Source organism: Labeo rohita, chromosome 22 (genome assembly GCF_022985175.1).
Source record: "Labeo rohita strain BAU-BD-2019 chromosome 22, IGBB_LRoh.1.0, whole genome shotgun sequence".
Taxonomy (NCBI): domain Eukaryota; kingdom Metazoa; phylum Chordata; class Actinopteri; order Cypriniformes; family Cyprinidae; genus Labeo; species Labeo rohita.
This window is the reverse complement of record NC_066890.1, coordinates 66,215,275-66,242,428: the sequence shown is the minus strand read 5'-3', so window position 1 is coordinate 66,242,428 and position 27,154 is coordinate 66,215,275. Positions and strand designations below refer to the sequence as shown.

At 38.6% G+C, this 27,154-nt stretch overlaps 1 protein-coding gene and 1 pseudogene across 1 annotated transcript; both read left to right on the top strand.

Moving 5' to 3' along the window:
* The first annotated feature begins 1,793 nt into the window (after positions 1 to 1,793).
* On the top strand, positions 1,794 to 9,926 carry si:ch211-262h13.5 (uncharacterized protein LOC571127 homolog). Its single transcript, XM_051095202.1, has 7 exons — positions 1,794 to 2,068; positions 2,239 to 2,349; positions 2,891 to 2,978; positions 3,744 to 3,910; positions 7,177 to 7,278; positions 7,462 to 7,542; positions 9,192 to 9,926. The coding sequence occupies exons 1-7, from the start codon at positions 1,874 to 1,876 to the stop codon at positions 9,597 to 9,599; spliced, it is 1,152 nt and encodes a 383-aa protein (XP_050951159.1). The 5' UTR covers positions 1,794 to 1,873; the 3' UTR covers positions 9,600 to 9,926.
* Positions 9,927 to 19,999: 10,073 nt separating this feature from the next.
* Positions 20,000 to 27,154, top strand: part of LOC127153479 (interferon-induced very large GTPase 1-like) — a 112,306-nt pseudogene continuing 105,151 nt past the window's right edge.

Below are 27,154 nucleotides of genomic sequence, written 5' to 3'. Positions count from 1 at the left end.
TCGTTCCTCCAACTTCATACATCGCTGCAGAAGTACCGACCCAGTGTTTGCAAAGTGAATGTGCAAAGAAGATCAAACGCCCTTTACAAAAAAGGTACAGTAATGGCCAAAAATATTGGCACCCTTGCAATTCTGTCTGAACATGCAACACTTCTCTCACTTTTGTTTGCACTGCAACAACACACACACACAAACAAAAAAAGAGACGAAAAGTCAAACATGATAAAATTTCACACAGAACTGGAACAAAAATGGACTGGACAAAATTACTGGAACCTTGTCAAAATTGTAAGAAATAACTGATTTTCAAGCATGTGATGCTCCTGTAATTTGTATTTAGACACACCTGTGGCAAGTAACAGGTGTGGGCAATATAGTAATCACACTTACAACCAGTTACAGTGGAGAAAAGTTGACTCAACCTTTGTGTTGTGTGTTACACTGAGCATGGAGAAAAGAAAGAAGTGTAAAGAGTTGTCTGTGGATTTGAGAGAAAAAAAATTGTGGAAAAACATGGACAATCTGAAGGCTACAAGTCTATCTCCAGAGATCTTAATGTTCCTGTGTCCACTGTGTGCAATATCATCAAGAGGTTTACAGCCCATGGCACTGTAGCTAACCTCCCTGGACATGGACAGAAGAGCAAAATTAATGAAAAATTACAACAAAGGATTGTTTGAATGGTGGATAAAGAACCCTGATTAACTTCCAAACAAATTCAAACTGATCTGCAGACACAGGGTACAACAGTGTCAGCTCGCACTAAATCTGTCACCATCTGAATAAAAGGGGAGACCCAGGAGGACACCACTGCTGACACAAAGGCATAAAAAAGCAAGACTGGAGTTTGCCAAAACCTATGTGACAAAACCACAGTCCTTCTTGGAGAACGTACTGTGGACAGATGAGGCAAAGGTAGAGCCTTGTTGGTAAAGGACATCATGGCACTGTTTACAGAAAAAGAAATGAGGCCTTCAAAGAAATGAACACAGTCCCTACAGTCAATCATGGTGGATGTTTAAAGATGTTTTGGGGTTGCTTTGCTGCTTCTGGCACTAGATGCCCTGTATGTGTGAACGGTATTATGAAATCTGATGATTACAAAGAATTTTGGGGGTTAAGGGTGCCAATAATTTTGTCCATTGCATTTTTTGGGTTCTGTGTGGAACTGTATCAGAATGGACTTTTCTTCTCTGTTTTTTGGTGTTGTTTCAATGCAAACAACAACAACAACAACAAAAAACATTTGAGCACCAAAACATTTGCAACTGCAACAATTGTCTGAAAGAAGGGTTGCATTTTCTGACAGAATTGCAAGGGTGCCGATATTTTTTGCCATGACTGTAAAACAATGATGTAGGACGATTTTGAAGTTGGAGGAGAAAATTACTTTTTCGACATACCCTAACTGTCATGAACCAGAATACGCAGAGTTTATGCAGAGCTTGACAAGATAAGCATTTGATAAAAAATATATAAATTGTAAATATTGGATGACAAACAGTGAATAAAGTATCTGTAAGTTTTTATTCTGAAACTTCTCCTTTAAACTTTGCTGCAGACGGCAGATGTTCACATGGAAGAATGAGCATTCCTGAGGTAGAGTGTTTATTTGCATTTTAGATATTAATTGATTATTCTTCTTGTAGTTTACACTTCTCATATTAATATTAGGAATCAGTTTGAATAAGTTTGGGGTAGATTTGGAGCCTGTAGACTGTGACACACATGTTGTTTACATCACAGTGAGGTCACACATTGATCATCTTGTTAATGTTTATCAAACCTGATTCCAAAGTCACATTCATCTCCTTTCATGAACAGATGCTAGACTGCATTTGAAATAAAACTGGTTATCTCTGAAGAAAGAAAGATGTTGCCTCTGATTTGGATTTTTCTGACCGCAAACATTTTGTGTGTCTCGGGGACAAGTTTAGTTCATGTTCCCTGTGATGACAAGACTGTGGAGAAGTTGTCCCGACTGGCCGTCACGTACATAAATGAGGACAGACAAACAGGTTACAAATTTGCCCTGAACAGAATCACAAACGTTCAGGCGCATCAACAGGTTGGTAAACGCTGCTGTCATTTTTAAGGCAACCACATCATTTATAAATCTATTCATATTAGTAAAATAGCTAAAAAAAATCATTTTGCAGATTTAAAGCCAGACTTTATATGTATTTGTCATCTTTGCAAAACCTGTTTATTTCATAAATCCAAATTACTGTGCTGTAGGGTCCAGCTGGAAAGGTCTATTATCTTGATTTGGATGTCCTTGAGACCAAGTGCCATGTCCTCAGTCCCAAATCATGGAAGAAATGTACTATAAGACCCTTCATGGAAACAGTAAGGCTTCAGATTTTGGATAATTTGCTGCTACTGTACATCTGCAGAATGCTTACAGTTTGGATTGAATATATGGCCTGTGGTTTACAGCCTAGTAGTGTTGTTTACCTGCAGTACTGTGTGTTCAAAATTCCAGCTTGTTCCAATTCACAAATATTGATTGTGGGTTTAGGATTAACCAGCAGAACATTTTACGCTAACATGCAGAACTCCCATTGACCATTTAACCATCTCAGACTAAAATCTCTGGCTTTGTTTAATCTATTATTGCACTTTAAAACCTGTGCTTTGCATTGTGAAAAAGAGGCAAGTGATGGTGGCAGCAAGCGACATCAGCATGGCTTTTTTTTAAATGAGAAACATGAGAAAAGCTCTCATGGATAGTGATATATTATGACTAATCCAACTTCTAACTCATATTAATCCATGAAGTAACTCAGTGCAGATGTTTCACAGAATCTCTGGCTTTTAATATGTCTAGAAAAGAAAAAAAGTGTTTTAGATTGGTTTATGGACAATTTATGTGTTTCCTGTGTTGTAGCAAATCTCTGGAAACTGTAACACCACTGTGCTTCACACACCAGAGGGTTTCTCTTACCTCTACAGCTATGACTGCACACTCGTACCAGGTCAACCAGTTATTTCCATTTCTTTCTGCACACATTTGCAGGGGTTCCCTGCATAAATCTCAAAATGCATGTAAACCTCAAGTAAACACTTTTAGCTTATGTAAAACTACAGTGGGGCTGCAACTAACAATTATTTTGATGATCAGTTAGTTAGATGGGAAAATAAAATCTCTGTTTAACAAAAATAAATCACATTTTATCTTAAATCCAATCAACTGCACACACATCCATCAAAGCACATGACAGAGCAGGATGTGTTAAACTATGCTTTTGTTTTAAGTGCTTAATATAAAAAATAAGATTCGCAGTTTGTGTCTTCGGCTATATTTCAGATGTGTTTTGTCCATAGAAATGTGTAATTTACTACTGGAAAGTGGCATGACTCATGTTTTGACTTAGGACTCATGACTTAATCAATCATCAGATTTATTTATTATAGATTTCATTGTTTAGTTGATGCAGCATTCAAATGGAGACTCAAATCTCTTAGTCAATAATGTTTCCAATCGAAACAGTAAAATCCTATTTTCTGTCATATATATTTTTAGATGCATATTATAATCTAATTAATTAGAAAAAGGACCATGTTAGTAAAATGCACGTCCAGAATTAATTTTACTTACTGCTTAATAGTTATTACCAATTCTGTTTAACAACAGAAAATCTAAAGCAGCTGCTTCACTGCTATTTTATCCAATGCAACTTTGGGTTTTTCTTTTATCTTACTTACTTAAAGAGGTGCTCTCTTTCCTTTTCTTCCACAAGACCCTCCAGAGAAGTTACGCATGACATGTCCAGACTGTCCTCTGCTGCTGCCGGTTGACAGTAATGAAGCCATGGCCGCAGCTCGGACGTCCCTACTTAAATACAACAGGCAGAGCACACTTCCTCTTAGCCTGACTGTGAACACCATCACCAGAGCCTCACATCAGGTCACAAAAGATGGCAATTTATCAGTTCTTACAATTCATTAAGCTGTGGTGCCATGTAGGTTTGCTACAGTACACCGTAATATTGGATTATAATCTATGAAATTTTATACTGGTTTATAAAAAGAAACATTATGAATGAAACTTACTTGACAACAGTAGATCCTGTATTAATATGCTAATAACTAGCCTTAATGTAAAGCACAGTTGCACGAAAGACATCTTAGCTGGTACGCAGCAAGCTTTTTTTGTGATCTTGCTGCCTCATATGCGCACAAGTAGGCCTACTTTTCATACAGTTGCCAAGGTAATGAACAATCACACCTGCTTGTAATAGCAAGTGAAAATATGTACGATTATCGCTGAAATAAGTAGCGATGGTTCGCAACCTTGCTTCTGAAGGTCTGAAAGATTTTATCACGACTGCACGGCAATTCATTTTTCATTCATTCATATTTGACAAGGTGGTAATTCGTACAAATTTGTATGACCTCACTCACACAAATTTATATGATTTGTGAAAAATCATACGTATTTTATGAGGTGGCAAATTCGTAGGAATTTGTACAAAGGACTACACAATCTTAGAAATCTTAGATGGTACAAAAATCGTACAAAATCATACAAGTGAGGTCGTGCAAATTTGTTCGAATTAGCCACATATGAACTGGCCATGAGATAGCATTGAACATTTACATATTTTTGGTTTCTAATCAGTGGTTCTGAGCTTGTTTCAATCTTGCCAAGTCACTCGATTTCTTCAAATGGCATCAAATACAGTTTTAAACCTTGGTTTTGCACCATTTCAAAATTAATAAAATAAATGAAAAGTAAAATTCACAGTTTAGAATTACACATTTTGTTATGGTTGCACATTAGCCGCAGTTTAGTGAATTTTAGTGGGCAAAAAGGTCCTTTGTCTGTTGTCAATCGCAATATGTAAACTCCTGTGCACACCAAGAATGATAACTATAACTATAAAGATTATAGTTAAAAATAGAGATTCTAAAAAGAGTTAAAAAGAGTTCTAAAAATCATTTTAAATTTAAAAGAATAGTGAAGTTCACACCACAACTATGCACCTTCATTTTCAATGCAAAATTAAACTGTTTTATGGTAATGTGTGAGACTTCTGGTTCATAAGATGCTGTAGGGAAATTACGAGAAGAATAACGAAGTGCAGTAAACAGTAAAACTGTTTGCACTGCAAACCACTGTGCTCCTAATAATACATTAAAACAATAATTTGCAGTTCCAAGCAGCAAAACAAGCTGTTTTGTACAGCTAAAAATAGCTGGACGCGGATGAGACTGGAAGCCAGACACATTGAATTTACAAATGGCCAATGCAAATAACTTGAAAAATAAGGTGGATAACGATAATGATATAGAGAAACAATGTAGTTGGGATCAGCTTCAGAGCATTTTACAACTGATGAACAATAAAACACTAACAGCGGATGGGTCATTCCTAGGATTCAGTGCCTTTTGTGTCCCCAGTAAAGATCATAATATTATTGCCTTAAAATTTTCAACAAAATCAATTTTAAAGTTGACTTTGATGTAAATAAAACCTTTTGAATTTAAGCATACCTAAGTTTTAAACAATTCTAAACATTTTACAGCATTTTAAACCACCAAATATCACCTTTTTTTGTTGTGTCCTATGTTGTTCATTTGTCCCTAAAAGGGTGGATTTTTTTCTCCTTCTCTTTGAATTTGGCTCATAATTGCTTGCATTTCTATATCTAGAACTGAGCAAAACAGTACTACTGAATATGTTGTTCTGCTAATTTATGCTGTCTATGGAAAAAAAAATGTGTGGAAGCTGCTAACTCATATAAAGTAAGAAAAGGGCAGAATATTTTGACAAACTACAGTTAATAGGTGGTAAAGATACGTACAAGCAGTGTAAATTAAGATAATTAAGCCTAATATTTCACCTACCTGACCAGAAATGATAAGAACAAACACGAATGTTGTCAAGATTCTTGCCATCGAAATCCTGGTTTAGTTTGGCCAACCACAACACCTTTTTAATGCTCAGACAGTTTTTTGCACTCTTCTCCTTGATTTGTTATAAATTTTGGCAGTCTGTAGTACTTCAAATGTTTTTCCCTGTCCGACCGATTAGTATAGGCCAAATCATGACACTAATTGACCATTTTCAGCAGCAATAATCAGCAAAATATGCAAGTTTTGTTCAGTTTAGTGGCACTGTTTACATTCAGTGTAGCCAATATGGCTGATTGATGATGCGCTGTGAAAACACTCTATCATAATTACACAAGAATGGTTTAAAAAATGTGTTTAATTTTTTAAGTGTTCTAATGTCCAAAAGATACCTAATACTAGGAATGACCCTAAACAGAATTCACTAGAATTTAAAAGCTTGGTGCATTTAAACAGCAGACACAATTGTGGATAAGCTCTGCCCAGAAAACAGAGCAACATAAAACATAAATTTATCCTAGGTATGCAGTGCTAATTTTGACAATATTGCCTTGCCTTCGATGGAGCTTAAGTGAAAAACACATGTTGTTTTTTATTCCACTACATTAACTATGTTAGTTAAATTCACTGCTAGATCAGATAGCTAGATTCACCATTAGATGCACTCCAAACGTAGCATCCTGAGGACATCTGCTGGTTAAAGCAGTGTAAATGCAACAAGAACAGCAAAAACAAATACTGATACTGACTGATACTGAACCACTGTCCCAGCTCCTCTCGGGCCTTAACCCTCTAGAGTCTGAGGGGGTTTTGGGGCCCTGAAGAAGCTTTGACATGTCCTGACATCTTAAAAACATATTAAAGTACAACTCACACAGAATTCACTTTCAAACTGCACAGGAAACACCTTTGCTGTAATTTCCAGATTGCACATTCCTATTTGAATGACTGGATTTCATCTGTAAAATTTTGCTAAACAACAGCAGGCTGAAATGTGACCACACCTTTACTGTGTAGGCATTTGAGCAGTGAAAATGACCTCTTAGCTCCACCTACTGTCCAATCAACGTTAATGCCAGCATAACACTTTGAATGCGGATACTGAACTGCTGTGTGAAAATTATTGATGCAATAATGACATTGTACCATTGACATCTGAAGCCATTTAATACTTTTGCAGCCCAAGTAGTTATTTTTTAATAAAATGCAATCCTGTATGTGATGACAGAATTATGACAGGATGAACTAACCCTTTAATACAATGACACAGACCTTGCCCTGACCATATTTAATAAATATTTTTATTCTGTTTCTTAGAGCTCCCCTTTCCCCGCTAGTTTTGTGGAGTACACCGTTCAGGAATGCTCAGTCGCTTCATTCCCTGAGGTCCTGTGTGAGCCAGGACAAGAAGGTAAAGAGGTGAGTTCCTGCCAACGTCTATTACGTCTATGTAAATTGGATCCCATGTGAATGACGTAACATCCATCACTATTAACTATTTTTCTCACACCATAAAAGTTTTATTTGATGAAGTGTTCCCTAATTTGCCAAACTGTCTGCTTTCTCTAGTGCGGTTATTTGGTTTGTATGTTTTCATTTCAGCCTGTCGGGTTCTGTGTCGGGGAGGTTCTTGGCCACGGCCAGCAAGATGTGAAGGTGTCCTGTGAAATATTTCGCCCACAGGTACCCTAAATATCCGTATTTGTTTGTCAGGCTTTTTTTTCTCCAGGTCACACTGTGGAAAGTGAGAACTTTCCAGCTCTAAAAGCCAGATGACTGAGGTAAATCAACACCTCAACGTAAGAAGGAACCTGAGCCAAACCCAACAGAGTTGATCTGAGTCTCCCTGTGCACTTTTTATCCTCTAGCAAAGTCTAAATGGAAAGACTAAAATGGGCTGTTTTAGTTCCTTCCTTACGCCCAGATTTATTTCGTACACATGGTACACTGGTTTATGAGATAACATGCTTTTCTGTGGCTGATAAAGCATCAGTTACACACCACATGCACATCCTTTGCACTTGATTAACAGCTGTGTTGGATCAATGCTAAAAAATGCTTCCTGTCTTGTGTCTAGAAAATGTTATTTATTTTTTTTTCGGTTTTCCAAGTTGATTTGTCAGGAACACTGTAAGAACTTTCAAGAAGGAATTGAAGGCAATATCACATCTTATTGCTCCATCTGATTATTTTCAAAGACAGGAAGAAAGATTTGATCAATACCCAATTTAAAGCAGGAAGTTTTGGCAACAACTTCTTCTTGTTTAATGCTGATAAAACATTATCATTATTTATCAGGAGAAAGATGTTCTCGAAGATGAAAAACCATCTTAAAATAATAACGTGAGCTGACATACACTCTTCACAACCGACTCATAAAAGTCAGTTTTATTATCAGACTACACTGCTTGTGATACATGTTTGCTTTTTGCATGAAGCCAACAAGGACAACTCATAAAAAAAAAAAAAAAAAATACTTATTTAAAATACAAAAAAATTTCTTGCCATTATTTTATGGTACAATACATTATATTGTTTATCTCACCACATTACAGTTTTATTTGATGTTATTTATTTATTTATTTATTTTACAATCACTAGGACCCATTTCTTAACACTTATGTCACTTTTTCAAACCTCTTCATAAAGTGAGCACAGCAGTATCTATGCGGCTAAACTATGGATCACTTTCCATTGTATTGGCACAAAATATATTTCAAATTACATTAGATGTTTTGTCACTTGGACACAAACAATGCCAAAACTCTATTTACGTACAGGCCAGATATTGTATCCCCCCCCACCCTATAAACCTATAAAAAGCTGAATCAGATGGCCAATTTGCTACATTTCTACAGAAATACGTATTAAAATACATACCAAATCTGAAAAATGAAATACTATCAAACTGTCAGATGTAGTCGAACACCCAAACAAGTGTAAATCTTTCAATTTGATCACCATCTTTACAACATGGGAAACAAGAGGAATAAGTTTGTGCTGTATTGTACAAAGCTGTCATTCGTGTATTATAAAGACATTTTATAAAAGAAAAAATGATCACATTTTATCTGGTGTTAGTGTTTCCTAGTGTTGTTCGTGTGTTTGTTGGGTGATAACCATTGCTAGTGATACATGTATGAAGTGTGCATTTTTAGTGCATTTATGATGTACAGCTGTGCCAAGCTGAAAGCTTTTTTTTTTGTGACCTAAGTACTGAGAAATGTGTCTTAGAGAGTTTTTTTGACTACTTTGTTTTATTTGACTACACTGCTTGCACTGTTTGTTTGTTTTTGAGCAGATGTCACTCAGCAAATTTCACTCATTCACAGGTACATGTTGTCAATCCGACACAGCAAGGGGACAAGTTTTCCAAAAGTCCAATCCATAATGCTCATATTCCTCATATCCATAAGCCCTCATTCCAAGATGTTAAACCAGTAACACCTCAGTTAGCCGACCCCGTATTTCAGGCCATCCCTGCAGGACCAGACTCCACCGTTCCCACCTCTTCCAGTGAATCCACCGAATCTTCCGAGTCCGTCTCATCCGAGGAAGCGGGTGGTTCTGTTCGTGCCGTCAAACCTCCGCTGAACTTCCGTTACGTGCCACGACGTCAGAGGAGGCAGATACCCACAAGCACCGCACCTCCTCATTCACCTGTGTTCCTGAGCGTCTTTCCCAGCGCCCCGTCTCCATTCCGCTCCTGTCCGGGAGTCTCTCGCTACACCACCGTCTAGAGAGCCTTTAGTCATCAAGCACAAAATTTACAATTTAAGTCAAAGAAATATTTTAAAAAAGGTGTGTAATTTATAAAGTACAGGTCAAATGTGATACTTAACAGTTTTCTTACAAAGCCTTGTCAAAACCAGCAAAGTAATATTTAATTCTACTTTCTATGAAACTTATTAAAAAGTTCTTCAAACCTCTGATAATGTCACTTGTTGCAAATATCAATTATGTACCTGTACAAAAAACAAACTTTTGCAGGAAATGGTGTCTTAAATTTGCAGGAAATGGTGACATTTATGCACCATGAGAACCTTTTAAATAAACCATTCATTTTATTTTTGAATGTTTGTCTTTTTATCAGAATATCACTTCACACATGCACCACTGTTACATTTTAATTTGTTATACTGAGAAAAAAAACAAAACAAAACAAAAAAACAATCAAATATACCTAAATATATGTAAATATATTTGTTAAATTAAAATGCCTTATCAAATGCTTTTTTTAAAAAATTTTTTACTTTCAAACATACTATGAATGAGCTATATTTCTAGAATGGATATTAATAGTTTGATATTGAAAGTCTGGCACAAGAGTACAATAATACAGTTTATACATAAAAGGTATGTTGAAAAAAGCAAAAAAAATAATGTGAGAAAAAATTCAGGTCACTTAAGATTATTTTGCATCTTGCAAGCAGAAAGAAGACACCAGTTCAGAAAATACTGCTTATTTTTCTTAGTAAAACATTTTACATTCACATTCCCACAGGTCAAAAACATATTTTGTTGTTCAAAATGAAAACTTTACAAAAGTGATTTTATATACAAAGTGATTTATATATACATATTAAATGCATGCATCTAATTGGTGAATCTAGCTAGTGTAATCTATCTGATCTAACAGTGAATTTAGCTAACATAGTTAATGTAGTAGACAAAAATACAACATGTAGTGGGGTGAAGAGCTTCTCCACAATGCGTGGACAAGTGGGTAAAACATAGTGGTTTGATGTTGTACACTCTTAGACCCCACCAGGCTTTTTACAGTAACATACAGGCAACACTGTTGACGGATAGTTACTGTACGTCTTTCACAGTAAATTACTACAATAACTGTTTGAAGATACATCATTAAAAGGATCTATTAACTCACTTCAGTCACACAGCCTTAGATGTCATGACATTGAAAGGGAGTTATGGAAATGCAGCTTTATGCTATTCTGGTGACATAAGTTGCATTAGAAAGTAAATAATTTAAATAACATTACTACAATATAATACTTTTAATGATATGTCTGGTAAGGTTTTTTTTCTTCTTTAGAACAGTTTTTATTGTCACCATTTTCATTTGCATTTGCAGTTACACTTTTGCACACATTTAAAATAGGTAAGAAAATACACATGGCTTAATAGAAAAATACATTCTTTGCTAATAAAAAAGCAACAATTAAAACTAACTTGTTTTAAAAGACCATGTCTTTGATGTGTTTTAAAATATGTGAGCGTACCAAAAAGTAAAATAGGAATTTAAAATAGAATACAAGCATCAAATTACATCCAGTAAAACCCAGTTCCATTCAATAAAAACACAATAAAAACACAAATTAAAAGTCTTCAAAAGTCATCTGTTGTGCAAGACTGGGGGTGAGTCCTTATCAAGTAAGTCTTCACCCCACTCTTCAAAACAGGCATGTGAGATGCTGTTTTTTGGGCCCTTATTCATGGGACCCTGACCCCTCCATCCGAATACCATTGCCTGGTACCCCTGCAGCACCGATTTTACCTTTTGCTTGTATTCACGCCCTCTTTAGACACTTCCACTTGGACCCCCATAGGAAGTAAAATAAAAAAATATAATTTAAACATTAAAACCTTGCCCTCAAGTGTCATTTGTCTCAGCCTCCCTCAAAACTCCAGTCTTTGCTTAACTTTCCCTAAAATGTCTGTCTAGTTTCCCCATCCTCCACCTTCTTTGTCAAATTGTACTCCTAAAGCTGTAAAATCATGCCTCTAAAAGCCAAATCCGGTCCACCTGTGTCCACATCTCCCCATGGCCCAAAGAGCACCATGGTCCTCAGACTTATTCCTGTTCAGCTTGGCACCCAAGGCCCAACCCCACCAGTCAGTCAAGTGCATTGCTCTTGGTATGGATAAAATGTCTGTGGTTAAAATAGTTATGTAGTCCATGTATAAACCAGAGGTCGCAATCCATCCGCCAGTCCCTGGTATGTCCACTCCTTTAATACATTTATCCCTTTAATCCCTTTAATCCAATTACTGGATTTCCTTACAAATTAGAGTTAATAATGTTTTGTCAGGCCCTATGACTACATCTATTGGCTCCCCATAGGGATGTGTACTTTCTCCTCTCATCTACATCTTATACACAAATGAATGTTGTAAGTTAGGTTAAAAATCTGTACATTCTCAATTTTGCTGATGACACAGTCATAGTAAGTTTATTGGTCGGCGAAGAGAGGGAAGTTGGGCCTATTGTTGAGTAGACTTGAGTTGAGTTGACTATTTTTATTGTTTTATTTTTTTGCATTGTTATTGGAAAAAAATTAAAAATGTTATTAAAAATATGTCTTGACAAAATGAGACATAATTTGCATAGCAACATAATTTGTGTGTCCAATGACACAAAGACACATTTCCCCTGGCATGAGAGAGAGAGCAACAATTTTTTTGGTAATACACTTACAGTACATTATAAGGGTATTCTTAAGGCATTATAACAAATGCATAATGCAGTATAAAAACCTTATTTTATGTTATATCATTTTATAAATAATTATGACAGCAATTATGATACAATTATAATGCTTACGCATTTGTGGTTATAACTTTTAAGATTAGGATTATTTATAACACACAATGAACACCATATTAAATCTTATTTTACATTTGTAATGGGCTATATATCCTGACATTGTTTATTTAGGATATGCACAGTATCTTACTACATCTTTTAAGTCGTTAGGTGTGGAGTGTTATTTGAGTGTTCCCTGTGAGGCTAATATTAATTTGAATGTGAGCGAGTTAATAATTTAAATTGAAAAAATTGCAATGTTTATATGTTAGATTACATTTTATTTTGATGCTCGTCTTAGTCTACTGACTATAGTCGACTATAAGCAACTTTGCAACCCCACGTCAACTAACTCTCAGAGTATTAGTAGGCTTATGTTAAGGTTAGGGTAAGTAGAACGTTGATGTACTTGCAAAGTTACTTATAGTCCGTTTGTCTTTTGGGGAACCATCAAAATAAAGTGTTGCACATATTTAGCAGACATACTACTAATACTCCTATGACTGCTAGTTGACATATAGTTGCAAAGTTACTAATCAACAGGTGACTAAAGGGTACCATCAAAATAATCAAACTGATATTACAGTAAAATAGTTCAAAGCAAATGCGTCTTATTACACATTCATCTGATCTGATATATGATCTTATGGCTGTTTGAAGAAAAAAATATATATCATTATATATTATAGTGTCGCGATTTAGCTCAAAGAGAAATGTATATAAATAATTACAATTAATTATGATTAATTACAATTATTTATATCAGCTGCCAGTAGTAACTGTAGCAGAATTAATATTCCATCAACTAATCTGTTCGCCCAGTGAACATTCAGTATAATTTTTATATCAACAGAAATGATATTTTCTTGGCCACAGAAAATAACTTTCTTAAAGTACCATTGCATTAGAGCATGTAGCTCGAATCGGAATCGTAAAGGGACATTAATTTGCAAGGCAGAATCAGAATCAAAACTCATGTAATTTGTGCACAATAGTTTATTAACGAAGGACTAACACAACACGATTGGGTGTAGTTGCAAAAACTACTAAGGTTTCTTAAGACACTATTATGTTGCATAGGTATCAACATCTAATTTACACCATCTTTTAGATCATCAAAATACAAATTCAAGGAGACCAAACATGGCATAGGTGGGTTATATGACTAGTCATCTATCATAATGCATGCATAAAACAGTACAAAGACAAATACAAATACAACAGACAAAATTAAAATACAATGCAGTAATACTGTACACAATGACCTAGGCTATGTGTGATAGGAAGGTCAAAGAAAGGTTTGTCTGTGAATGAATGTAGCATGGGCAAATGTGCATTCCTCTGGGCAATAAAACCTCTTATCAGATAGTCGTCCTGGCAAATGAGCCCTTTTGGGGTGTTAGTTGCTTTGGGGGGTTGTCTCCAGCATATAGCTGGCTTGTTGGGTTTAAAGACTATTTGTTAAATGTAACAATTAATGTATGTCTGATTGGTCCAGTTGCTACAATTGTAACTTAAGTGGATGCAACATGTTCATTGCGTGTTGTTCATGATGTTCATCATCATACTCTTAAGCTATAACTACAAATAAGTAAATATTATAATACATTAAAACTGTTCTTATGAATATTCATAAGATGATATAACATATAAGGTTTTTTTTTTTATAATGCATTATACTTTCATTAAGAATATCCTTATAATGTATTATAAATGTGGGCTTCATCGAAAGTGTTACCAACTTTTTGATTAAAATTAAAATCTTACATTGTCAGAATGGGCAAATGTGCATTCCTCTGGGCAATAAAACCTCTTATCAGATAGTCGTCCTGGCAAATGAGCCCTTTTGGGGTGTTAGTTGCTTTGGGGGGTTGTCTCCAGCATATAGCTGGCTTGTTGGGTTTAAAGACTATTTGTTAAATGTAACAATTAATGTATGTCTGATTGGTCCAGTTGCTACAATTGTAACTTAAGTGGATGCAACATGTTCATTGCGTGTTGTTCATGATGTTCATCATCATACTCTTAAGCTATAACTACAAATAAGTAAATATTATAATACATTAAAACTGTTCTTATGAATATTCATAAGATGATATAACATATAAGGGTTTTTTTTTATAATGCATTATACTTTCATTAAGAATATCCTTATAATGTATTATAAATGTGGGCTTCATCGAAAGTGTTACCAACTTTTTGATTAAAATTAAAATCTTACATTGTCAGAAGACACTTTATTTATTCTCAAACTGTTTTTCTGACATTTGCAATAGCAGTGAATGAGAAAATACACTAGAATGCAAAGTGTAACATTGAGCGTTATTCAAATGCTCCCAAAACATTAGTTTTTGGTTTGTAGAACATTACTCTAACATTCTTCAGACGTTTCCAGAATGTTAGTTTTTGGTTCTCAGAGAGGTGTTTCCATGTGCCATGTGCTCTTATGTCTATTGTCTTGACCCCACCCATCTTGTTACGTGATTATTGGTTCATTTGCGCCACCTGTGTTGCGCTCATTACCTGCCTCATTTGCTCCCTATTTATTGTCCTTGTGTTCGAGACCTGGGCTATAGTTCATTGCTGAATTTTGCATGTTTCTGTCCTGCCAAGCTTGCCACATTGCCAGCAGTGTTTTTCCCCCACAGGGTAGTTTTAGTTTATAGTATATATTAGTTTTTAGTATATTTTGTTCATTTTGTGCTAATAAAAGCCCATTCCTACACCCCACCCTGACAAATGATACACGGGTATAATCATTAGGGAACATTCTCTTTTAGTTATTTTAGGTTATTTTAAAAGCAACCACCCTGCAACGTTCTGGGAACTTGATTTTATGGTTCCAAAAAAATTATAACCTAAAAAGAACGTTCCCCTAACATTAGTATTTGGTTCCCAAAAAAATAATCAATCAGGAACCAAAAATGTTAGGGGAACGTTCTTAGAAAATTAATATAATGGGGAATGGAATGTTCTAATAACGTTTTAAATTACATTCTTAGAACATTCATATAACGAGAGACTGAAACATTTTAAAAACATTTTGAATAACACTGTTAGCACCAAACAAGAACGTCAATGTCTAAAAAACTGGACATTTTGAACGTTCTAAGAACATTCAAATATAAAGTTTTCATAACGGGAACATTAAAGGAACATTTTTATAATGTAAAATTGTTATCTGGGTTGGTTTACCTCTTTAAATGTCAAACAAAAGAATTCATTATCAAAGGTTGTAAATAACTGCAGCAGAGTATTGGGTGTGAAACTAACTGGGTTATCAGAGTTTGATATCCAGGTGCTAAAGAAAGCATATCATACTACATCTGACATATCTCACCTTTATGATTCATTTTAGACCCTTCCCCTGGGATCTTTGGGTCCCTTTAGCTAAGACAAACAGATTTAAATTTTCATTTGTTCCACGTGCTATTAATCTGCTTAATTCAAACAGTAAGAGGTACATTGTGTTTTATTATTGATTTTCTTTGGGAGGAAAACATCTATATAATGCATTGAGTTCTGGGCACTCTGCTTGCCTATTGTCACGAATCTGGTCGGTGTCCCGTTGTCCGCTCACCACCAGATGTCACTCTCACCTCACCTACACACTCTGACTGTTGCACCACACTCTGGACTGCATCTCCCATCCTCCACCGCACTGATTGCGTCAGCCCCCGTGACCAATCAGGCGTTCTATAAAAGCGCCGGTCCTTCCCAGTGCACTTCACGGATTGTTGTATTGTTGTTATTCCCATTGTTAAGCGTTTCCTAGTTTCTTGTTCCCTGTTCCTAGTTCCTAGTTTTTGATCTCCCGCCTGGTTTTCTCGTCTTCGACTGTCTAGCCGCCTGCCTTTTGGACTATCGCTTGTTAAAGGATTATTCTTCTCGTCTTGCCTGCGTTTCTTCTGTTGCTCCTGTTTGACCCTGCCTGCTCGACTATGTATCTGTCTCGTCCATATAATAAAAGCTCGCAAATGGATCCGCTCGCCTCTCGTCATTCACTCCCCGGTACAGAACAATCCGTCACACAAGGATCCAGCAGCTTCACTCCCGGACATTCGTTTGACATGGACACAGACAGAATTCTATGCAGAATCAAACAGAGATCACACACACTCGAGCAGTATACCCGTGAGTTTATTTCCATTTCAAATTATTCCACTCTCCCGGACTGTATAATTATAGAAATTTTCTGTGATGGCGTAAATCAGCCTTTAAGGGCGAGGCTGAGACGCGAGGGTCCGCGTTCATCACTCGCGGAATTTATGAACTTTGCCCTATTGAGTGGGGGCTTGCCGTGTACTGTGGGGGTCGCGAAGGAGGAACGCGACAACGCGGACATGGCAGCCGCGCATCCCTTTCGCAGATTGGCAGTAACGCCGGATCACGACGCCACAAACAAGTTTTCCGCCTGGATCGCTCGTGAAATGGTGGCCGTGTCGGAGCGCGCGCGAGCAATGGCGACGACTGTGAATAGCGCTGCTCTAATGGCGGTGACAGCGGTGCCCGTTCACAAGATGGCGGCCGCGCCGGAGCGCGTTCATACCCTGGCGGCGACAACAGAGCCCGTGCGCAAAATGGCGGCGACTGCGATGCCCATTCGCAAGATGGCGGCGGCGCTAGTGCGCGTTCACCAGATGGCGGCGATAATGGAGCTCCGTCATGTCACAGCTGCTGTACCAGAGCCGTATAAAGTCACAGCTGCATTTCCTGAGTCAAGTCAAGTTGCAGCTGTGTTTCCCGAGTCAAGTCAAGTTTCCAAGTCAAGTCAAGCTGCAGCTATATTTCCTGAGTCAAGTCAAGTTTCCAAGTCGAGTCAAGTTGCAGCTGTGTTTCCTGAGTCAAGTCAAGTTTCCAAGCCAAGTCAAGCTACGGCTGCTGTTCCAGTGTCAAGTCAAGCTACAGTTCTTGTTCCTGTGTCAAGTCAGGTTAAAGCTGTGTTTCCTGTGTCAAGTCAAGTCAGAGCTATCGCTCCTATCTCAAGTCAAGTAACAGCCATCTTTCCTGAGCCAGAGCCACTGCACAAGATGGCTGCCACGCCAGAGCCACTGCACAAAATGGCTGCCACGCCAGAGCCACTGCACAAGATGGCTGCCACGCCAGAGCCGCTGCACAAGATGGCCGCCATTCCTGAACCTGTGGTCAGCACCCGGACGCCACCTGTGGTCATGATGGCCCACGTGCTGGACTCACCCCTAATGACAGTATGGGCAGCTAAAATGGCGCTCCTTCATGCCGTGGCGGCTACCCCTGAGTCAAGTCAAGACACAGAGTCAAGTCAAGCCAAAGCCGTCGTTCTCCATGAGTCAAGCCAAGTCACAGTTGTTCCCCACGAGTCAAGTCACGCTACAGCTGTTGCTCCTGAGTCAAGCCATGTTGTTCCTGAGTCAAGTCACGTTACAGCTGTTGTTCCTGAGCCAAGCCATGTTGTTCATGAGTCAAGTCCCGGTACAGCGGATCTCCATGAGCCAGGCCAGGTTATAGCAGATCCTCATGAGCCAAGTCAAGCTGCTGCTGTTATTCCAGAGCCAAGTCAAACTTCAGCCGCTGCTCCAGAGTCAAGTCAGGCTACAGCTGTAGCCTCCAAGTCCAGTCAAGCTTCCAAGTCCAGCAACATCAAAGCGGTCGTTCCTGCGTCAAGCAACGGCAAGGCGGTCGTTCCTGCGTCAAGCAACGGCAAGGTGGTCGTTCCTGCGTCAAGTGAAGTCAGGGCCGCTCTTCCTGAGTCAAGCAAAGTCACAGCCGTGGTTCCTGAGTCAAATAAAGTCATTGATCCTCACAAGCCAGTTCAAGTCACCGCTGATCTCCATGAGTCAAATCAGGTCACTACTGATCTTCACGAGCCAAGTCAAGCCACAGCTGATCTCCACGAGCCTAGTCAAGTCACAGTTGCTCTTCACAAGCCAAGTCAGGCCTCAGCCAGTCACCACGAACCAGGTCAAGTCACCGCTGATCCTCATAGGCCAAGTCAAATCATCACTGGACTTCACGTGTCAGGTCAAGTCACAGCAACACTTATTGAGCCAAGTCAAGGTATTGCTGTTGTTTCAGAGTCAAGTCACGTCTCGTCTGACCGCCCAGAGCCAAGTCACATCTCGTCTGACCTTCCAGAGCCCTGTCACATCCCCTCTATCTGTCCAGAGCCTCACCATGTCTCGTCTGACGGCCCAGAGTCAAGTCACAACTCATCCAACACCCCAAGGGCACGGCCAGTCATGAAGGCCAGCGTGGTGGACCCACCACTAGGGTCAGGGTGATCTTCAAACATCCTAGTACCATCAACATTGTCAGAACCCTCCTATAATGATGTCCTGTCACCTGCCGCTGCTCTTCCTATAATGGCGGTGGCCTTCTGGTGTGTGTGGGCTGCACACTCAGCTCCTGAGGTCACGTCTGTTCCCGAGTCAGCTCCAGAGCTCCCGTTTGATCACAAACCTGCTCCAGAGCTCCCGTCTGATCACAAGCCTGCTCCAGAGCTCCCGTCTGATCACAAGCCTGCTCCAGAGCTCCCCTCACTTGGAGAAGCCATGCCAATGCCTCCTGAGGTGTCAGCCTTGGCTGTAGATCCTCCCACGGAGGCGGCATCCCTCTACAACCTTTCTGCTTCTCCCCTTATTCTGTCTGCCTCCTCTGTCTCTGCTGTTCCTAGGTCCCAGGCCATAACGCAGTTTCCTGCTCCAGAGCTCCCGCCTGGTCTCGAGTCAGCTCCAGAGGTCCCGTCTGGTCTCAAGTCAGCTCCAGAGGTCCCGTCTGGTCGCAAGTCAGCTCCAGAGGTCCCGTCTGGTCTCAAGTCTGCTCCAGAGGTCCCGTCTGGTCTCAAGTCTGCTCCTGTGGTCTCTCTGCTTCTCTCCCTGTTCTCTCTGCCTCCTCTGTCCCTGCTCTCCCCAGGTCCCAGTCCATGATGCGGGTTCCTGCTCAGCCCTGGAGGGCCCTGGCGCCTCCTGTTCCGCCCTGGAGGGCCTCGGCGCCTCCTGTTCCGCCCTGGAGGGCTCCTGCGCCTCCTGCTCCGGCTGCGCCCTGGAGGGCTCCTGCGCCTCCTGCTCTGCCTCCGGCTCCGCCCTGGAGGGCTCCTGCGCCTCCTGCTCCGTCTCCGGCTCTGCCTTGGAGGGCCCCTGCTCCGCCTCCGCCCTGGAGGGCTCCTGCTCCGCCTCCGGCTCCGCCCTGGAGGGCTCCTGCTCCGCCTCCGGCCCCGCCCTGGAGGGTACCTGCTCTGTCGGTCCTGCCTCAATCACTGGGCCTCCCACATGGACCTGGCCCTCCAGCCCTCGCCCTGTCTCGCTCCCAACCCACCGCTCCCCTGGACTGTTGTTCCCTTCGAGCGTCTGGAAGCCGCTCCTTGGGGGGGGGGGGGATTATTCATAAAGGATTATTCTTCTCGTCTTGCCTGCGGGTCTTGTCTTTATCTCCTACAGATGACTTGCAGGACACTGTACGTTATGCTATTAAATTTAATGTAATCATTTAACCACCACATGTGAACATGCAAGTGCATGTCTGCAGCCAGACCCTTCTCTGATTACCTGACTTGGCCCAGCCCTTACTACAAATTAAAAGTGAAAGTAAAAGCAGAATTTGCACATCTAAGGATCACGAAAATCAATAGTCTGTTTATTTTATATATCTGAAGATGCACCTACCTAAATGTCTTTGTATGTCAGTACTGCTGATGATCGCTGATGGTATGTATTATCTTTTTACAAAAGAGCACAAATTGCAATGTAGGTGCCATTTTTCTCTCTTTAGAGAGTATTGTTGTTTATTTATTTTTGATGAACAATTATTAAGCAACTTTCTAAAAAAAATAAATACAGGGAGTCATTGTGGGAGTCATCTAAATCTCTTTTTCTTAAACTTTTTCTTAAAATTAACACATGGAGGTAAAATCGTACTGTATTTAAAGATAAAATGCTTGAACCAATAAGGAACAAGATTACTCCTTTTTTCTTAAACTTTCATTTTGTGGATTATGGTGGAGGAACAAGAACTCATTTATTTATTAAATATAATGAAATATGAAATTTCCTGAAAGAGTTGTTGTCGAGGCTGTGTGAGAAGCTGTGGAGAGAGGCACTGAAAGTGTGGGTCTTATCTCTTGGTTTATTTTAAATAGGTATTTTTTGTGAATAGCAGGTGTACTTTGTTTATATTTTCTTTGTTTACCAGCATTAGGCAGCATTTAAAAACAACATTACAACGCTCAGACAAAAGTTGATCTAGTTCACAGGCCTATAGACTTACCTGTTTAAAATTTTGGGGTTCAGTGTGGGCTTATGTTAAAGTTAAAATTTTATGAATTAAATGTTTGTAATCTGTCTAAATGTTAGCACCAGCATGTGTGTTGATGATGTTGTATCAAGGTGTATAAATCAAGATAAAAAAAAAAAAAAAATCACAGAAGACCCCAAGTGGCCTGTTGTTAATACTACTATAATTATTTAATTCTTAAATTTAATCCTTCTAATTCATGAAGTTAATATTTATAAATTTCCATTAATTGTATTAATATTTTGGACACTTTCACTTTTCTTTCAAATCTATAGGCTAATTAAGTGAAATCTTACAGTTTGGCTTCATAATGTTGCTATTATGACATATTTTCAATTCAAATATGGTCAATTCAGTATGTTCAATAAACATTCATGCCTGTATATTAGTCATAGAATAAATTGACCTGCTGTGATGGCAAGATTGCAAAATATATTTGTAATCATTTATTTTATTTTATTTTATTTTATTTTATTATTTTGTTTTGTAGAATAAAAATATAAATTTGTACAAAATATAAAATATTTAAAATGTATTTAATACATTTTGTAGAAATTTACACTGAGGGTAGTGGGGCAAGATGGGCCCTTTTCAAAATGTTTTACATTGTGCTATAAAAAACATAATAAATTATATATAAAATAATACTGTAATATGTATGGATAACAGGGGTCACCTGCACATTTAATAAAATGTAATTAAAAAAATAATAAAAATAATAAATAAAACATGTTGATCTTTTCTAGTGAAAAGATCACTGGTTTTCCTGAGAATTGATGCTGTTTAGTCTGTGGAGCGATGCCATTTTAACTGATTTCTGAGAACTGATGCAGAGCTCAGATAAAAAACATAGTTCTCTGGAAAATGTCATGCAGTTTTAAAGTCTTAATCCACAAACATACACAGACACAATTCCTGATTCATTTTTATACAATAGTGTCAGTCCTTGATCATGACGTTAGTAATAAAATGTTGCCAGACATAAAAAAATTTATCAGTTTCATGCACTTTTTGCAATAATATGCAAATGCTTACCGGTTAATGTGGATGTCCGTTCCCACCTCTCTCTCTCACGCTCTCTGAAAGTTAAAGACGCATAACTTCACAAAGTGAAAACTGTAAATATAACAATGACAAAATTATGGAAAAATAATGAGCATTTACCTTTCATTTACCTACACTGTAAAATCCAATAGTTTACCTTACTTAGATATAATTAGTTATCTTTACTTAGTTGCTATACTTACTAGGTTTTATTAAGTTACAGCTACTTTCAAGCGAGTAAAACAGTTTACTTACTACTTTGAATGATGCTTACTTAAAATATTCAAGTAGCCACAAAGAAACCAATGACATTAATAAACCAGTGAGAGGCAGCAGTGCACTAATATGTTGCTAATTTGCAAAATAACAACAGAAGAAGAAGAAAATATTTTTTTTTTTTTGAGGTGGCAATTGTTAATCTGCAGTTATTTTTCACTAGTTACCTTCACTCATTTCCCAAAGTCATCTTGAATGTTGTTTCAATACAACTATATATTTGAGAGAACATCACATAAGCTGACTTCATAAATTGATGTTGATTTTCGTAAAATGTTGTTGGTGTGTCTTATTTTATTTATTTATTTTTTTATTATTATTATTATTATTATTATTTTTTTTTACTTACCATTATAGTGATTAATGTTCCGTTTGGTTGGGCACTTGGAACTTTGCTTTTCTTATTATAATTTTCTTCCTATTGATGCAGCAATGCAACATGAAGTCATAGTTTTTGATTTCAAGGGAAGAAAAGTAATAAGTAGGTTGCTTTTAGAAGGTAACCTTCAAGTTCTGATATTTCGATTAGCTAAATCTTTCCAATTCTTTAGCTAATATATATTTTTATATTTATTAATGATCTTTTACAATTTTGTTGTTCTTCATAAACACCTTGAGAAACTTTATTGGGTTGAGACAGTCCTTTAATATTTGTGATAATGTGCTCAAGTCACAAACTTCAACATTCAGCATGTGAATCACAACGATGGTAACAATTCAATTTTATTTATTTTTATTAATTGTGACAACCATTATATTATTTTATTTTCTCTTTTTGTTGTGTTACTGCTGACACAAGTCAGTAAATAAAATTAGCAAATAAAAACAACAACAGTAAAACAAAGCAATTGCATAATTTATTCATGCCGCAATGCACTCTGGGAGTCAGTTAGTAGCTATACTAAGTCAAGTGTAAGCCTAAAGTAAATGATCAAGTACCCCCTACAGTTCTTTTTTAGTTACTAGAGCTCCCGTGTAAGTAAACTATACTAACTAAGCATTTGTCAGTACAACATACTATTCTTATTTCACTTTACTTTTAAGGCAATCGGTTTGCATGCTTTTTTTAAGTAAGCCCAACTAATTAGATTTTACAGTGTAGGTCAAATTGAAAAAAAAAACAAAACATGCATTATGTTGGTTAATTCAGCTGAGAGAAAAATACCGCTCAAAATGACGCTACTATATGATTCACAGGAAGATATAATTTTACTGTACAAGATGGCCTTGCCGTGCCAAGGTCAACCTACCAGAATCTCATCCCGTCATGGCTGCCATACCCAAAGCAAGTCAAGTTACAGCTGTGTTTTCTGTCAAGTCAAGTCACAGCTGATCTTCTTGAGTCAAGTCAAGACACAGCTGCACTCCTAACAGACCCTCTTCACCACATGGCTGCTATCGTAGATCCTCGCCAAGCCACAGCTGTCCTGCCAAAGCCTCGCCAAGCCACGGCCATCATGCCAGAGCCTCGCCATGTCCCGTCTGACCTCCCAGAGTTACGTCGCAACTGTTCATCCAGAGCCTCGTCACATCTTAGCTGAGCTCCCAGAGCCATGTCATGTCATCACTGCCACTCCAAAGCCTCAAACCTCATGATCGCCAGTGTGATGGACCCACCACTCATGTCAGTGCAAGCTGCTGGCATCCCTGTAGTGCCCACGCTCCCAAGCCACGCAGTCTTGATGCTCTCTAACCTCACAGCCTCCACACCATAAAGCCCGGCGGGCATCCCACTGTCAACTGTGCTGTCTGTAATGATGGTCGCTATTTTGAGTGTGTCCTGTCTCGGTCATGGAGACCACCTTTGAACTGTTTGCCTGCCATGTCATGGCCAAGGAGACCAATCATGAACTGTTTGTCTGTTCTGTCACAGCCAAGGAAGTTGTCCATGAACTCTCTGCCTGTCTGGTTACTGTCAAAAGGCAGTTTATGCTCAGCAATGCTCTTCTGCTCTACTGTGGTGGTCACCAGCTTCACCGTGGTGGTCTTCTGTTCTGATCTGGTTGTCTTCTGCCACGCCATGGCTTCCTGCTCTGCCTGCCCTGCCATGGCTTCCTGATCTCCACTATCTGCCACTACTCCACGGCCCAGGTCCTCCAGTGCTTCACTGTCTGTCACTGCTCCATGATCCTGTTACACTTCCGCTACATGGACCTCATCCCACCCCCTGCTCTATCCCTGTTCCCCCACCCTCCTGGACTTGTTTTTTGAGCGCCAGAAGTCGCTCCTAGAGGGGGATTCTGTAACTCCACGCCAGCAGAGGGAGCCCTTGCCCATGTACTGACTGTTAATGCTCCCTCTGCTCTGGTGACTTCCTGTTTGGCAGCCATTTGAGGGCCATGCCAAACAGGACTCTGCGAAGTATTGTTTTGCTGATGCGGACTCAACCAAGCGTTTTCCCTGTATTCATTGCCTTGTTTCATGCCATTGCCATTGCCATTGTCTTGTTTCTTTGTTATTTTCCTTGTTTTGTTTCATTTGTTACTTTGGACTGCCCACTGGTATTTTGACCTTTTGCCTGCTTTTGGATTACGCTTTTGTCTTGCCCTGGATAACACTGTTTGTTCGGACCCTGCCTGTTCCACTACGATGTGTTCCAATAAAGCTTGCACTTGGATCTATCCACACTGTCCCAGCATAAAACCGATAAAATAGGTTTGATGTTGTGAATCTCCATGAGATCTCATGTCACTGTGAAATTGTTCCTACAAATCAATAAGTGTGTGGCCTGGTCAAATTGTCTAGTGTGTGCATATGTTCAGAGGATTATTAGGCTAAAAATCAGTTGAAACGGTCTTCATTGTCTGTGGTCTCCCATGGTTTTAAAATTGTATAAGATTTGAAAATCATAGTGTGCCAGTCTAATCTGACACACTTAGTTTAGCTCATGGAGCTCTCACCAAATGAGCTAATGATGCGTGCAGTAAGGAAGAGACAAATGTGCGGAGTGGTGGGTCCCCTGGACCATGGTTGACAACAGGGATCTTTGCCTCTTGGCAGCATGACCACAAATTTCACAACTGAAACAAATCATTTCTATGCTTAATTCACAATTTTTATTATATTATAGCCTAATAATTTTTATTATATTTTTAGGATTTGTTGCGCAAAGCCCCTCTGATCCCTTGGTTGTTTCTCTGGGGGGTTCAGTGGTTTTACCCTGTTCTGTTGATACGCCATTACCAGTGGAGGATCTGGAGGTCCAATGGAAAAGAGACTCAGAGACTCTGGTGCATCTGTTTCAAGATGGTGAGAGTAAAACAGAGGCCCAGCACCAGGATTATTATGATAGAGCTCACTTCTTTACTGAGGAGATTCAGCATGGAAACTTCTCCCTCCTGTTGAACAATGTGAGAGCTGAAGATAAGGGAGAATACACATGTAAAGTTTACAGTGACCAGGATTCTGGTGAAAATGTGGTTGAAATAAAATATGTTGGTAAGTGAGAACCACATGTGCAATAATAAATATGAATTAAATTGCATTTTGAATAAATGTTATGTTGTGTAATTTAATATGTTTATTCTTCAGAGCGTTTGATAGTATCAGGATCAAAACACTCCATATCTTCACATAAGGGTGAGGACCTCACTCTGAGCTGCTCTGTGGATTCTCACATCCCACCTGATGAGATCGAAGAGGTTTCATGGAAGAGATAAAAATGGAGAAACTCTGCTACTGTGCAAAAGTCTTAGGCCACTAGTATTTTCATCAGCTAAAAAATGGCTTAAAGTCAGTTAAAGAAGTCAGTCTTTTGCTGTAGTGTGTCAGTAGGAAATATCAGTTTACATTTCCAAACATTCATTTTGCCATTAATTGTAATAATCCAGTGAGATTTTTGTTTGCACAAGGAGTCTGACAACAGTGAGTGCTCTGCACAGAGATCTGATCTCATCATCATCCAGTCTGTCTGGAATGACATGAAGACACAGAACAAACTCAGACAGACTAAATCCAGAAGAACTGTGACAAAGTCTCCAGGATGCTTCAAGAAACCTACCTGCAAAGCTGCAGCACTGTTAAAAGTTATAGGCACTTGTGTAAAAATGTGCTAAAATGAGGATGCTGTCATAAATAGATAAACAGATTCTCAATTACCTTCTATTAACTAAATGAAATCAACATTTGGTGCGACCATTCTTTGCGTTTACAGCAGCTTTTGCCCTAGGTGCACTTGCGCAAAATTTTTCAGGTAGCTTTGCAGGTAGGTCTCTTAAAGCATCTTGGAGACGTTGCCACAGTTCTTCTGGATTTACTCTATTTCAGTTTGTTCTGTGTCTTCATGTCATTCCAGGAAGACTGGATGATGATGAGATTAGATCAGTGTGGAGCACTGGCTGTTGTCAGACTCCTTGTGCAAACAAAAATCTCACTAGATTATTACAATTAATGGCAAACAGAATGTTTGGAAATGTAAACCGATATTTTTTACTGACACACTACAACAAAAAATAGAAATAACTTACTTTAAACCATTTTTTAGCTGGTGAAAATACTAGTGGCCTAAAACTTTTGCACAGTACTGTATATATATATATATATATATAAGCCATAATTCAATTCTGACTAATATATACACACTGTCACTGGGGCAATACCTCAAGGTACAAAAGTGAAAGGGTTCCAATATGTACTTTCAAAGTACTAAAATGGACTTTAAGGGGTACATAAGCAGAGGTGGGTGGACCAGGGGTCAGAAAGTAAGAGCATCAGATGTTAATGTCACCATCATGGAGATGTGTTTGTTTTAGTTGGGCTCTTGACCCTTTTAATAATTCAAAGTAATGTGCCTCTAAGTAATACTTCTAAGGAAAACTTTCGCACGTTGCTAAATCAAAAGCTTGCCGAAGCAGATTAGTTTATGCTTTTAAATCATTTCAGTGAACTGGTCTCTGAACTGGTCTGAATGAAGTGGTATCTCTTTGGTTTGTTGACTGCCATTCAGCTATTAAACAACTAGGGGAAAAAATTCCTGTTAAACTAATACCATTATAATGCTTAAACACTGGCAGGAAAAAGAGGTACAGCAGCTCAGGCTTTTAGACATGAACAAATGTCATATGATCCTCAACAGTAGTGACAGTTTTTCATGCTGAAGTGCAAGATGGGAGTTTTTACTATGGTGTTACCCAGCATGCATTGCAGCATGAAGAATTTTGT

What these genes read in the sequence shown, in the direction of transcription:
- si:ch211-262h13.5 (XM_051095202.1), top strand. Translation starts at nt 1,874, where the DNA reads ATGTTGCCTCTGATTTGGATTTTTCTGACCGCAAACATTTTGTGTGTC. An exon ending in TAAGACCCTTCATGGAAACA is followed by an intron (nt 2,350 to 2,890) that starts GTAAGGCTTCAG and finishes CCTGTGTTGTAG; the next exon opens with CAAATCTCTGGAAACTGTAA. An exon ending in TCACCAGAGCCTCACATCAG is followed by an intron (nt 3,911 to 7,176) that starts GTCACAAAAGAT and finishes TCTGTTTCTTAG; the next exon opens with AGCTCCCCTTTCCCCGCTAG.